This window comes from Cyprinus carpio, chromosome B19, assembly GCF_018340385.1.
Source record: "Cyprinus carpio isolate SPL01 chromosome B19, ASM1834038v1, whole genome shotgun sequence".
Lineage (NCBI taxonomy): Eukaryota > Metazoa > Chordata > Actinopteri > Cypriniformes > Cyprinidae > Cyprinus > Cyprinus carpio.
The window spans coordinates 26095392-26109909 of record NC_056615.1 but is presented as its reverse complement, the minus strand read 5'-3'; the positions used below and the strand labels follow the sequence as shown (position 1 = coordinate 26109909).

Here is a 14518-nt window from a genome sequence, read left to right as displayed (position 1 = left end):
TCATTTCATAGTTAATTAACTTACATATTGACCGAACTGAATCAGTTATTTTCTTTTTGGCAGTTTAATCAAGTGGAAAAAAGTTATGTATTCTGGTTACAGAAAATGCAAAGAATGATAAATTTGTGTTTACACTAAAATGGCAGTATTTTCTTTAGCAATAGGCTAAGTGTAAATGATAGTTAGGTGGCAGTACAGTAGTACATTATAAAACAGTATGTAATAACATTGAGTGTAAATTATCATATTTATTAATATTAATAAACGGATGCCGCCTTTATCGGTATACTATGCACAATATATATACTCGATACTGCAGAAATAGTAAGAGTAGTATGATAGTATTGGCATTTCGAACACAGCAAGTGTTTTCTTGTCAGTATGTGTCTTTTTTCTTGATGTCTTTTTTATTTTAAGGTGGTGTTCTCTCAAATGAAATGGATTTTTCCTTCCAATCCTTGTGAGAGGCAATCACTGGGTACTTTTGGTAGCCAGATGTTCCAAAGATGGAAGTATCCATAATGGACTCGCTTTCAGGAAATAATGATATCTCATATAGATATGTGGAGGTAAGACCTAGAATCCTCATAAACTCTTAAGTAATGTTACTGTACTTTTTTTGTGTAGTATCGTACTGTATATATTTCACTCTAATAGAATTCGATTTTGCCTGTTTCTCAGCCATCATATTGTTATTTAGATGTTATCTAAAAGAGATAGTTCACCCAAAAATGAAAATTCTGTCATCAGTTTACTTACCCTCATGTCATTCCAAACCCATAAGACCTTCGTTCATCTTCATAACACAAATTAAGATATTTTTGATAAAATCCGAGAGCTTTCTGATACTCCATAGACAACAAGGTCCTACGTCCTACCACGGTCAAGTCCCAGAGACGTAATAAGGACATAGTTTAAATAGCTATGAGAACACTTTTATTGCGCAAAGAAAACAAAAATAATGACTTTATTCATTGATTTTTTTTTCTCTTCTGGGAGAGTCTGCCACCATTATCGAGAGTAACACAATGCTTGGTGCGGTGCTGCTGACTAGAAAAGCCACCTGAGAAACTCTGCTCAAGTGCACAAAGGGCAAAAGCTGCTTTAAACGCAAAGGATGGTCCCCAAATGCAGATTTAATTAAGTTAATAAAATTATTTTTGGACAGCATCCTCATTATACAGCATTTTTACCCAAGGGCCTAAAACTTTGCACAGTACTGCAGCTTTGCAGGGAGGTTTCATGAAGCATCTTGGAGGCATTGCCACAGTTCTTCTGGATTGAGTCTGTCTCAGTTTGTTTCTGTTTTTTCATGTTACTCCAGACAGACTGATGATGATCAGATCAGATTTCTGTTTGGAGCACTGGCTGTTGTAAGCAAAAAATATCACTGGATTATTACAATTAATGTTAAAATGAATGTTAGGAAATTTAAATTGATATTTCCTACTGACACTCTTCAGCAAAAGATATAAATAATTGACTTTAAAACCATTTTTTTAGATGGTAAAAATGCTAGTGTTCTAATAATTTTGGCCACCACTTTGTGTGTATGTGTATATATATGTGTGTGTGCGTTATATTAAATTTTATATATATATATAAATGTAATATAACGTGTGTGTGTGAAGAAATCGTTAAATAAAGTCATTATTTTTGTTTTCTATGTGCACAAATTATTCTCGTAGCTTCATAACATTACTGTGATTACCATTGATGTCACATGGACCATTTTAACGATGTCTTACTACCTATCTGTGCCTTGACCGTGGTAGTACCCTTGTTGTCTATGGAGGGACAGAAAGCTCTTGTATTTCATTAAAAATATCTTTATTTGTGTTCTGAATATAAACAAAAGCTAGATCTTGTGGGTTTGGACATGAGGGTGAGTAATTAATGAAAGCATTTTAATTTTTGGGTGGACTAATCCTTTAAGTTGAACTAGGCCAAATTGATTAGGAAACATTAGAAATACTCATTTTGACCTTGTAAATTATTTAATGTATTCCATTAATTGTTCTTAGGAAGTATATGGCTGTGAGGTCCAGGAAGACACAGGGAATTGCAAGGATTCTGGGGAAATGGTAGTCTCTGCTCTGCATTGCAAGAAGACGGAAACAGTTGTGGGCCTTTTGTATTACTGGTAAGACTGCATGGCCACAACTTGTGTCGTTGTGTAACATTTTAGGGCTTTTCCACACTGTGATTAACCCTGGGTTACTGCCATTTTAAACCCCAGGTAAAAGCAATGGTTTACACTTTAGAAGCAGAGTTAGCACCAATTTTTACCCTGGGTTATGAAACCCTGCCCTGGATCAGCATTAGCACTGCTTTTATGCTGTTAAGCCAAACATTTCCAATGTAAAACAATGTAGTGTTAGAATGTTACAGCTACTGTAGATGCATATTCACATCTTTTGGACGGTCACAGAAACAGCACTGACTGTATAAGGGTCAAAGACGATAAGATGTCCGCATTTAAAGAAATTTACAAAATTGATTTTATGTCCATAGAAAGCACATTAAATGTAAGTAAAGTGTCTAATTTTAAGGTTTCAAGTAAGTTTTTGGAGAATAAAATGTCAAAATTTGGTTGAAATAATGTTACATTGTCATTCAGTGTAACACAATATTTATGTAAAAATTCAAACAGCATGCTTATTCTGACTTGTACATATTAAAATATATAAACGAATAAGGGAGCATATTAAATTTTATTGTGTTTTAAATGAGTAAAAAAATCTTACTGACACATGGGCAAAACCTAGGATAGCGAGAAATTTAAAAAATGTAAAATTACAAATAATTAGTATTTGGGGTGAAAGTAATAAGTCCTTTAATATGTCATAAATTGATTTTTGTTGTAAATATGCCTGACAAGATTGTTACACTGAATGACATTTTAGTGGGTGTCTTCTGCAAATCGGGAAAATGTATGATATTTATTTTTTTGCTCAGAACAACAAAAGCAAAATTGCAATTAAATCAAACAGAAAACTTTTTAAATTTTTTTTTGGGGGGGGGGGGGGCGCACAACAACAATTTAAAGCAGTATTACACTTATTGTTTTTATAATTAAACCCTTTTTCGTCTTTGACCCATAAACAGTATTTTATGCAGAAAAATACTGAGTAATGATGGACAACGCATGAATTGGAGTAAAGAAGAGGACATTTGATTCTTACCTTATATTTTCCAAAAAAAGTCCATTTAGGAAAAACTGGCTAGTAAGGTCTGCAGTGTATAATATGAGGTTGTGCAATGCTAGAGGCGTTATGTAAACAGGTCCTGTGCTGCGTTCATCCAATCATGTGTTTGACTTGAAGCGACGCTGTACAAACCGGTCAGTTTTTGACATCAAAGTACCACGACCGCTATAGAGATCAGATGGTTCTGTATGCTTTCGAATCACTCTCACTGTACTTTGATGTCACAAACCGATTGGTCTGCACAGTGTCACTTCAAATCAAACACAACTAATGTTAATCTGGGGTTTATAAATTTACATATTTTTGAAATGAGTTTATGAATACCCATGATGAATTGTTAACCCCGGATAAAGTATGAGCAGTGTGAAATAAGAAAACACAGGATTCCCTTCACCCAGTGTTTAGAATGGCCCAGGTTTCACTATTTCATATGTGAAAAGCCCTTTTTCTTTTTAATACATAAATGGACGTCTTTTATGTGGCATTAATTATTTTTTATTTATCTGTCCAGAATTGCTCTTGCCCTAACCAGAACCATCAATCCCGGACAGCTGACACAACGCCATGCAGTGGCAATGAGGAAGTTTGTGTACCATAAACTGAAGCAACATTTCCTCAGATTTCCAGCTGTAAAGGTATTTTTCCAGTGTTGCGGTTAAAGTTTCACATTTTTGTGAAAAATTAATAAATGCCTCTTTAAGGTAACATACTTGATTTTTGAGTGATTTCTATTTTAAAAAACATAACTGCTTTCTTAAACTTCTCAAAAATGTTGATAACGCTAAAAGTTTGTACAGTGAAGAGATCAAAATTTAGAAAAACAACCACAATTTACAAAATTTCAAGGTCACTGCTTAGTCCTATTTTAAGTTATCCTAACAGGAGTAGGGTCAGTTTTTAAGCATATTTTCATAAATTAATTGCATTCTGAAGCACAGTATAAAAAGCTTAAATGAGACATTTGAAAAATAACTGATCAAATTAGAGAACACAGATAGTTATAGGTGTTAATCTGGCACCTGGTGCTAAATTCTTTAATTATATGACAAAACCTTTTTAACTGGCCGCTCTAAGGTGACTGAAACCCTGCGACAGAAGGTTGTCCAAATGAAGGCCAAAGGGATGACTCTTTCAGCCACTTCAAGAGAAGCGTTTGTTCCAAATCGTGTTGATTTCTCAAATATTATAGGTTCAAGTAACCAAAAAGGTTTGTTGTCCACGGAAGACAAATGCACGAGAAGACAGAAAAATGCAAGGACTCTCAATGGGCTCTTATACAGACCACATGGCAGAGTGAATGCAAATTTTTATCAAAACCTCCTTCAGCAACATGCAGTTCCTTCTCTCTCTCCTCTCTCTCTCTCTACTCTCTCCTCTCTCTCTCTCCGTCCCCTCCGAGTCTCTCCTCTCTCTCTCTCTCTCTCTCTCACTCTTCTCCTCTCTCTCGCAATCGCATCTCTCTCTCTCTCTCTCTCTCTCTACTCTCTCTCGTCTCTCTCTCTCTGCAGTCCTCTCTCTCTCTCTCTCTCTCTCTCCTCTCTCTCTCTCGTCCCTCTCTCCGAAGTCTCCTCTATATATATATATATATATATATATATATATATATATATATATATATACACACACACACAATTTTGTATATAAAAATTATTTGATGAGTAGAAAGTTCAAAAGAATAACATTTATTTGAAATTTAAATATTTTTGTAACATATCCTTACCGTCACTTTTGATCAATTGAATGTATCCTGGCAGAAATATAAGTTCATTTTTTAAAAAAAAAAAAAAAAAAAAAACTTACTGACCCCAAACTTCTCGAACTGTAATTTATAATTTTACAGAAGCTTTCTATTTCAAATAAATGCTGTTCTTTTGAACTTTTTATTCATCTGTGAATCCTGAAAAAAAAATGTACACAACTGATTTCAACATTGATAATAATCAGAAATGTTTCTTGAGCATTTAGCATATTAGAATGTTAGAATAGCATTAGAATAGCATATTCAATTAGCATATTAGAATGATTTCTGAAGATCATGTGACACTGAAGACTGATGTATATATATATATATATATATGTATATGTATATATATATGTATATGTATATATATATGTATATGTATATGTATATGTATATATATGTATATGTATATATATATATGTATATATATATGTATATATGTGTATATATATATATATATGTATATATATATATACACACACACACACACGTGTGTATATGTATACTAATGTATATGTAAATTTTTAGAAATGTATAATGTTATGACATGTTATACAATTCTATAAAAATTATAAATATATAAAAGTATAATATAAATGTGTGTGAGAGAGAGAGAGAGACCAACGGTGATATGAAATATATTCCCAATTTAATTATCAATGTGCCACACGAGTTTTTTCTTCTTCGTCGTCTTCCTCTTTCCCCACTGTTTAATGTAAGACTTGATAGTCATTCTTGTTTGAAATGCGCGAAAATGAGACGAACTCAAGATCTCCGCAGGTCGTGCCGCTGTCATACGTTCGCGGGCTTCACACGGAGCGTGTAAACTGCGCATGCTCCTTGACCTTGCGATCAAACCACGCCTGCGTGATGTCGTCAGACCTGAAACCCCAAGTATTTAGTCTATGCCGAGCCTCGACGCCATTGGTTCATTTCAAACGTGATTCTACACCCATGCGGCGTGGTTGTATTTACATGAGTTATGTAATATATCACTGACTAACTGAGCCGCAAATTCAGGTTTCAAGTTTCACGTATTATATTATATTATATATATATAGAGAGAGAGAAAATATATTATTTATTTATGAGTATAATTTCAAAAATAATAATAATTACCAACATAAAATATATAATATTATAAAATATAAAATAAATACATTTTAATATAATAATAACACTGCCACTTCTAAATGTACTACTAATGATCATCATTACAATCATTTGGATTACAACATTATGAGATAAAAAAAATAAAAAATAAAAATTATAATCTCAGGACATCCTGTGCAATAAATCTAAATATCTCATATCAGAGATAAAGCAAAGGATATTTCTTGATATGGTTTTCTTAAAAGCACATAAAATACAACAAACAGGGCAAATATTAAACGGAAAACGTACACTATTGTAACATGAACTTGTGTCTACATTACACAAGGCTTAACTTATTAAAATTAATATTTGTGTATCCTTTGGATAGCTAAAACAATAAATGCAATTAATTAACTATTTGTGTATATTATATTTATATATAATTGTATCATCAACGAAACACAGAGTTGTTTATTATAAACGCCAATCACTGAATGACAGCAAATGTGTTTTATGACAAACTATTGGCAATTGGTGGAAATGATTTTAAAAGAGTGCGAGCAGTGAGTTTATGATTGAGTAAACTGTGCCACGGTGCATCTGGGTGTCGCCGCGCTCATTGCGCAAAGCTCGCACAGCGCGGAAGGCTTGACACGCCGCGTCCGGTTCGATTCGGCGCGCTGCTATCAAAGCTCGGTGAAACGGCAGGAACATGACAGAAACGACGCGTCGGTCTGCTTGATTATAACCGCGAACATGGGCGACAGAAGCGAGAAGGGCTCGGGGAAGCACAAGCGGAGGACAACGATCGCCGGAGACGCGGTGCGAGCTCATCAGGTGAAGCGCGGCGGCGCAGAGACGCTCCGCGGACAGGTGAAGGAGAAAGAGCAGAGGCACGAAACACCCGCGAATAAACACAATAATCACCGCGATGCTGGCGACGACGCCTTCAGGTGAATTATGCCTTTCAGCTATAATGTTATTGACATGATATATTAGCAGCATGTCTAGAATCTAGATAGATAGCGAGAGCGATGCTTGTGCAGGCTACTGTACAGACACATGCACAGGGATGCAGGCCTATGCCATTTAATTTTACTATTATTTATGCAATACTATTTCAATATGTTCAGTTATCATTTGAATTTCAGTTTAAGTTTTAAGTAGGTTTGGTATGTGCAATGTTATATTTTATTTTATTATTATTTCTATTGATCTTTATTTACTTTAGTTTTAGTCATTTTATAATTTTAGTTTGCATTTGTAAGTTTTTCATCTAATATTTTAAATTTATTTTATTTCCGCTTTATTTCAGTTAATGGAAACTATTTTTTTGATAGTTTTAGTTAACAATAACATCACTTTATTAGACGTACTCTGGTAATTTCATTTATGGTATATATCACATATGGTACTATAATATTAATATTATAATATTAACACTGTTTTTTTATAGTTTTAGTTAACAATAACATCACTTTGTTAGACGTACCCTGGTAATTTCATATATGGTATAAATCACACATGGCACTATAATATTAATATTATAATATTAACACTGTTTTTTGATAGTTTTGATAGTTTTTTGATAGTTTTAGTTAACAATAACATCACTTTGTTAGACGTACCCTGGTAATTTCATATGTGGTATATATCACATATGGTACTATAATAGTAATATTATAATATAAACACTGTAACAGTATAATATACTGAACATATGCAGAGGCATATTGGCAGTGCTATTTATTGTAGTATTTTTATTCAAATTTTGAATTTCAATTTTAATTTTAGTTTAAGATTTAGTCATTTTGTTAGGTGATAATTATTATATTTTATACTTATTTTTATTTCAGCTTTCATTTTAGTCATTTTAGTACTTCAGCTTTGATTTATTTCAGTTATTTTCCAACGCAACCTTCTAATTCAAAAATGTTTTTAATTTTTTTTCTTCAAGTTTAAGTTTTTCATCTTATGTTCATATTTTAAAAAATAAATAAATAAATAAAATCAGCTTTATTTAAATTACCGAAAACTACTTTTAACAGTTTTAGTTAACAATAACAACACTGTTTATTGGACGTGTAATTTCATAATGTACTGTACCATAAAAATAACACTGTCACAATACCAAAGCAAGTGCATTTATTTAAAAGACAGCACAAGTGCACTTTTAAAGCAAAATATCTAAGTTGCCTGGTTGCAACTTGCATATTTTCATATAGTGATGTAAAATTCTTATACATCCATGCATATGTTTATTTTCTAGTTGCGACCAATGACAAACATATGGATTTCAGTTTTGTTAAACATTTTCTGTAAGCACATATTCAGTTACTCATACATTCAGCATTTGGTAGTAACTACACAAGTTTAATTAATGCTTTGTACCTTCATGTGCACACTGAAGAAGTGCAGGAAAGTTTATGGAGGTCAGCAGCAGCCAGTCACTTACTGTACAGTGTTTGGCTTCAGTTGATGGGTCACTCTGGTCTGCTTGGCTTTGAAGCGGTGACCAGTGTGTTAAAAGCACTGAAGGCTAATCATGGTGTTTCCTCAAGCCTCCTAAACCAAGAATGGAAGTGAAAGATCTTGTGTAATGCTGCTTCTCCTTTCCATGCACGTGTCAAACTCAGTTAGGTTTTTAATGACGTGAACAAAAACCATAACAAACACGTTCAGAACAACTTGCATACTGCTTCCTGCGCAATATATACTGTACAATGCATATTTTTAATACAGATATTGGTATTTTCAGGTAATAATCTTCCCATTTGCAGTATACTGTATATAAAAGTACACAAGAGGTGTAGTGTTATAGTTTTTATTATTATTTTGAATTAGCTTTTATCTTTATACTTTTAGTTTTTATTGTAATTTGAGTTCAAGTTAGTCATTTGTTATGTGTTTGTCATTTTGTTTTTATATTTTAAATTATTTTAATGTATAAATTGATTTATTTTTTAGGTTGAATAATTTTGGTACTTCTTTCTAATTTTTTGTTTTTGTTTTCATTTTTCACTTAATATAAATATTGTTTAATTTATAGACTTCTAGAATTTTAAGTTTAATAATTTTAGTACTTTAAGCTCATTTGATTTCATTTAGTTGTCAACATTTCTAATTTCTTTATATTTATTTCAGCTTTATTTCAGAAGTATTTGAATCATTTTAGTTAACCTGAACAACACTGATGTAGCTCTCTTCAGGTAAAGCCACTCCTGGTAATGAGCGGTTGTCAAATGAAATCGCTGATAAAACCGATAAGATCAACATGACCTCAATCTTTAATAACCTTTATCAGTCACGCCTCATACACTCAAACACATTAAGAGTGAGATTGCTCAAACTCTGGCATTTCATCAACCATTTCAACATGTATTTGTTCTCAATCAGTGTCTTACAGTATAAACTCAGTGTCAGGGATGCTATGATGCAATGGCGCTTAGACATTTTAAGTGTCCAAATACTTTTCTGGACAGTAGTCTGAAGCCTTTAATAGCTGTTATATCAGACCAGAAATGCACATGCACAACTTATTGGTAGAAAGCATGTCATCAACTACTGCGTGACTCATTCTGTCTGTCTCTTCAGCTGCCATAAGCTGCAGGAGTCGCTGCTCAGCTCCAACAGCGGCTACAGCAACTACAGAGGAGTCCTCAACTGGTGTGTGGTCATGCTGGTGAGTCTCCAGCACATGTAATGTCCAATATTACATGTCCATAAAATATCCATGTTTTCTCTAGATGAGAACAGATTTGGAAAAATGCAGCATTGCATCACTTGCTCAGCAATGGATGCTCTGCAGTGAATGGGTGCCGTCAGAACGAGAGTCCAAACAGCTGATAAAAACATCACAATAATCCACAAGTTATCCACACCATCAATAACATCTTGTATAGCCAAAAGCTGCATGTTTATAAGAAACAAATTCATCAATGAGGCATTTTAACTTGTAAACAGTACTTGATCTGTGCATATTTCTCTCCTGATTCAGACGAGTTGACTTTTTCACTGGAGAATTTTAGCCCGAAGAAAGTTAATCTTACAAACATGCAGCTTTTTCACTTCACAAGATGTTAAGTGATGGACTGGAGTGGTGTGCATTGGATTATTCTGATGTTTTTATCAGCTGTTTGGACTCTCATTTTGACGGCACCCATTCACTGCAGAGCATCCATTGGTATACAAGTGATGCAATGCTGCATTTCTCCAAATCTGTTACCATGAAGAACCCACATTCTAGCCATTATTCCATGAAAACCATCAGTTTGGTTTGAAAAAGCGTGTAAAAGTAAGACTTTTTGAAGTGTATTGGTATTGTAAGCTGACTGTGCCAGTGCTATGTTTAGGCCCTCGCTGTTACCTGAACATAAATACTGACACCCAGTTGGACTTGGACCTTTGAATGCCTTCGGTCTTATCACACTGGTTATTTTTGTTCTCTCTTCTGCTGGAATCTTTCCCTGTGTTTGTCCTCAGATGCTCTAGAACAACACAAATGAAATCTAGATGGAAACATCTAGTAATTGACCATGCATTTGCCTGAATGATCAAAAAGACTATGTTTGCCCTTCATCGCGGTCATACGCGTCAAGTTCATTCTGGGCTATTGTGAACTCAATAGGATTGAATTGAGTGAGAATTTGACCTTTATTCCCGGCTCCGGTCTCATATAATCATATGACACGCAGCACAATGCCAGACGTATTAGTTACAGAGTAAGAAAACAGAGCTACAAACAGACAGAAGTTAAACAAAATTAACTCAAGATTTCCCACATTTGAGTAAACACAACAAACCAAACAATACAACCCATATTCCTCCTATCTCTCCCACCCATCCCTCTCTCTCTGTCTGTTTGTTTTTCCTCTAAAGAGAAGCAGCATGGCGTAATTTACTAGTCGCTGTTTGAGGTTTAATGCATTCATTTCGTGTTAAGTGTCAAAGAGATTTCAGACTCGTCTGCTGAGCAAGACTAACAAAAATTACTTGTTTTATCAGCAGTGTTATTTTAAGTGCTATTTATATAATATAATGTTATAGTTTTATTTTTATATTTATCCTTTTCAGTTTATTTTAGTTTGTCATTTTGTTAAATATTATTTTATTAGTTGTATTTAGCTTTAATTTATTATTATTTCACTTGTAGTCATTTCAGTACTTTAAACTTAAACTTATTAATTTCAGGTAGTTGCCAAAGCAACATTTTTGTTTGTTCATCTAATATTTATGTTTTATTTTATTTCAGTTTGATTTTAGTATTAATTATATAATATTACAATATTGTAAATATTTTAAATTAGCTTTTATTTTTAGATTTTCGATTAAGTTTTAGTAATTTTGTTATGTGATTTTGCCTTTTTTAAAATGTTTCTATTTAGCTTTAATGTATTTTTATTTCAATATTAGTTGAAATAAAAATATAAGTAGTAATAATAGTAATTTTAGTACTCAACTTAAACTTAGTGGTTGTGAACGTAAAAGTTTTTCATCTAATATTTATTTTATTTTATTTTAGTTCATTATTCTACATCTTCAACCTAAAATTATTTCAGTTACTTTTTCATGGTAACTTTTTATATTTTTTTAAGTTACAAATTGTCATCTAATATTTGTATTTTATTTTACTTACCAAAAATAATTTTTAATAGTTTTAGTTTTAGTTAACAAGGCTGTTTATTGGACCTATACCCTGGTAATATCATAAGATACCATAATATATATATATGTGTGTGTGTGTGTGGGTGTGTATATATATATATATATATACCATAATAGCAGCTGCATAAAATAAATCTCACTGGAGATTGGAAAGTGTTTTGCTGAAAACCTTTGGCTGTCCTAGAGTGACCTTTGGCCCACTAACAGATCCTGCCAGCTCCATCGGCAGGCTATAAACACAGTGTCAATGACTCTGACATTTAATATGCTGAGGATGTATACTCTAATGCTACAGGGACGCCACTTATGATGATATGTCAATCAAAAGACAAACCGTCCTTCAAGTCAATCTCAGTCTGTCAGAGCGACCGGCAAAGTCTTAGAGTTCCTCCCCTCTGCAGTAATGAAAAATCAAACACTTCCTGGGATTACTTTAATGAACGCTCAAAAATGTCACCCGTCCTCTAAAAATAAACATCTATTTCACCCTGAACCGCTGAGAAACTGGAGCAGCATCTTCAAAGCCACGGAAAGCAAATCACAGTTCTGAAACCAATATTAATCCTCGCTTTGAAACGCCATCGCATTGATGCTCTCTGTGGGATGTAGCTTTTAATCAATATTAATTTACAATAAAAACCATGCAACATCCTAAAAATCTCTGAATCAAAAAATAGATAAATATCAAAATCAAGTGATTTCAGTGATTTCAGCTGGAGGAAATAGATGGAGAGCAACAGCGGGGTCCTGAAAGTCAAACTCTTATTAGTTTCTCCACAGAGAAAGACACTTTTAATAATAGTCGATAAACCTTTCAAAACAGAGCTTGGAGATTTTAAAGTGACAATATTTTATATAGAAATCCACACTAACAAAATACTTATATCTCACTACAGTAAATGTTTAATTGCTGAAAACATCCACCAATCAGGTTGCTGTTACCATGGAAATGTCTGTCTTTCTGCACAATCAAATTGCTTGTATTTTTGTACAGTGAAGAAATTTGGTGTAGAAACAATTTCACTCAGAGATTGCTGGTAAATTTAAAAAACAGACAAAAAAAAATCAAAAAAAACACATAAAAAAAAACAAAAAATTAGAAAAGTAAAATAGAATTTATTGTTAAATATATATAATCTTTACAGGTTACAACTTTGAACGTACATTTTTACAATATATATATGTAGAATAATTTACAATAAATAATTTGTGTGTGTGTGTGTGTGCGTGTTTTCCTTTAATTCTTTTATGTTGTACTTTTATTTCATGGGTCTTTTATAATAGTTTTAGAGTAATTTCACTCATTAAAGAATTAAAAATTAAAATAAAACATTGTTATATAATTTTCAAAATCTTAAAAATCAAAGGTTATATTAATCTATATTCACTCAACAAATATTATGTACAGTATGTATTTGAATTGCTACAAAATTTCCATCCATTTGCATTACACAGTTTTAACAAACTTAATTTGATTCATATTTGTTGTTCATGCATAAATGAAACGGGTCAGATTTCTCTAATTGTACTAATAAACTGAATGTGTTTCAAATGCACAATAACCAGGTTTATGTTTATCATCAATAAATCCCACTTGTTTCAGTCTCCCGCATCTTTACTAATTAAATATAGCTTGTTTTGAATAAATGCATTTTGAAAATATAATTATTTCAATAGAATCGATGTAAATAGTTAATAATAAACTAAGCCATGATTTTTGAGTGCAGAAATCTGACCCATTTCATTAATGTATGACTGACAAATATGCACCACATTACGTTTATTGGTTTAAGTAGAACTGTAATCCAAATAGATGGAAAATTTATATGCAATTCAGATATATAAATCTTAAATTTAGGCCTTTAAATATTTGAGGGTTCAAGTCAATGGCAAGTGGAAAAGAGCTTGTGTGTGTGTATTTGTGCTGATATGAACCGGAGTCCCACAGCCTTTAAGCAATTACCATAGCATGGATCTATGTGCTAAATCAATTAGCAAAATGCTTTTAATGAGGTCAGGGTTGAGTCTGGCAGCTTTCCCGACTCAAATCTAATCATATGGCCTTTGGAATGAGAAAGTCTTTCAGCAAATCCTCTTCTGTCGTAAATTATCAACAGACTTTGAACCAGCCTTGTGTTTTGATTAAAAGTTAAAGCCTTCAGGTGCTTTGTTATGCTTTTAATGAATAAAATGACCAAATCACAGTGAATTTAGTTTAAATAAAGCCGATGTAACACTCAGAAGAAGTTCATTTTCAGTAGCTGAGTCTGAAATACGAGCGCAGAAACCTAAAGCATGAAAACTGCTGTAAAAGGTCAGAGGTCAGATGTGTTTACAGCTGCGTCTATCATACTGGAGTGTTTTATCTGGGGTTGTTTATATTGTTGTGCTGTAGACTTTGCTCTCTGCTAGTGACAATATTTAAAAACAATATTATACTAAATACAACACAATCATTGAAAAGACACACCAGTCTTTCTATTTTAGAGGGTACATATGCTAATAGTTCACCTCAAAATTCATATTGCTGTAGATGAGTTTGTTTCTTTGTGGGAACAGATTTGGGGAAATGTAGCATTGCATCACTTACTCATTAATGGATCCTCTGCAGTGAATGGGTGCCGTCAGAATCAGAGTCCAAACAGCTGATAAAAAGATCACAATAATGCACAAGTAATCCACACAAGTAAAAGTCACAAAACTATATAATACACAAATTCACTCAAGTCACGATGCGATATAATTCACATTAATGATTTCACGATATGATTTTCTCACAATTTTATTAACCAAATTTGATTTAAGACAA

The 14518-nt window shown here is 32.9% G+C and overlaps 1 protein-coding gene across 6 annotated transcripts in view; it reads left to right on the top strand.

The window, feature by feature from the left end:
• Nucleotides 1–6610: 6610 nt before the first annotated feature.
• Nucleotides 6611–14518, top strand: part of dgat1a (diacylglycerol O-acyltransferase 1a) — a 32761-nt gene continuing 24853 nt past the window's right edge. For 3 of the 6 annotated variants that reach the window (XM_042745170.1, XM_042745168.1, XM_042745172.1), the window contains exons 1-2: nt 6612–6998; nt 9640–9727. In XM_042745170.1, the coding sequence (XP_042601104.1) occupies nt 6802–6998; nt 9640–9727 (285 nt within the window). In that variant the 5' untranslated portion in view covers nt 6612–6801. Of the gene's footprint in view, nt 6999–9639; nt 9728–14518 lie in introns of all 6 variants that reach the window. The other 3 variants (XM_042745169.1, XM_042745166.1, XM_042745167.1) reach the window with 2 other exon arrangements.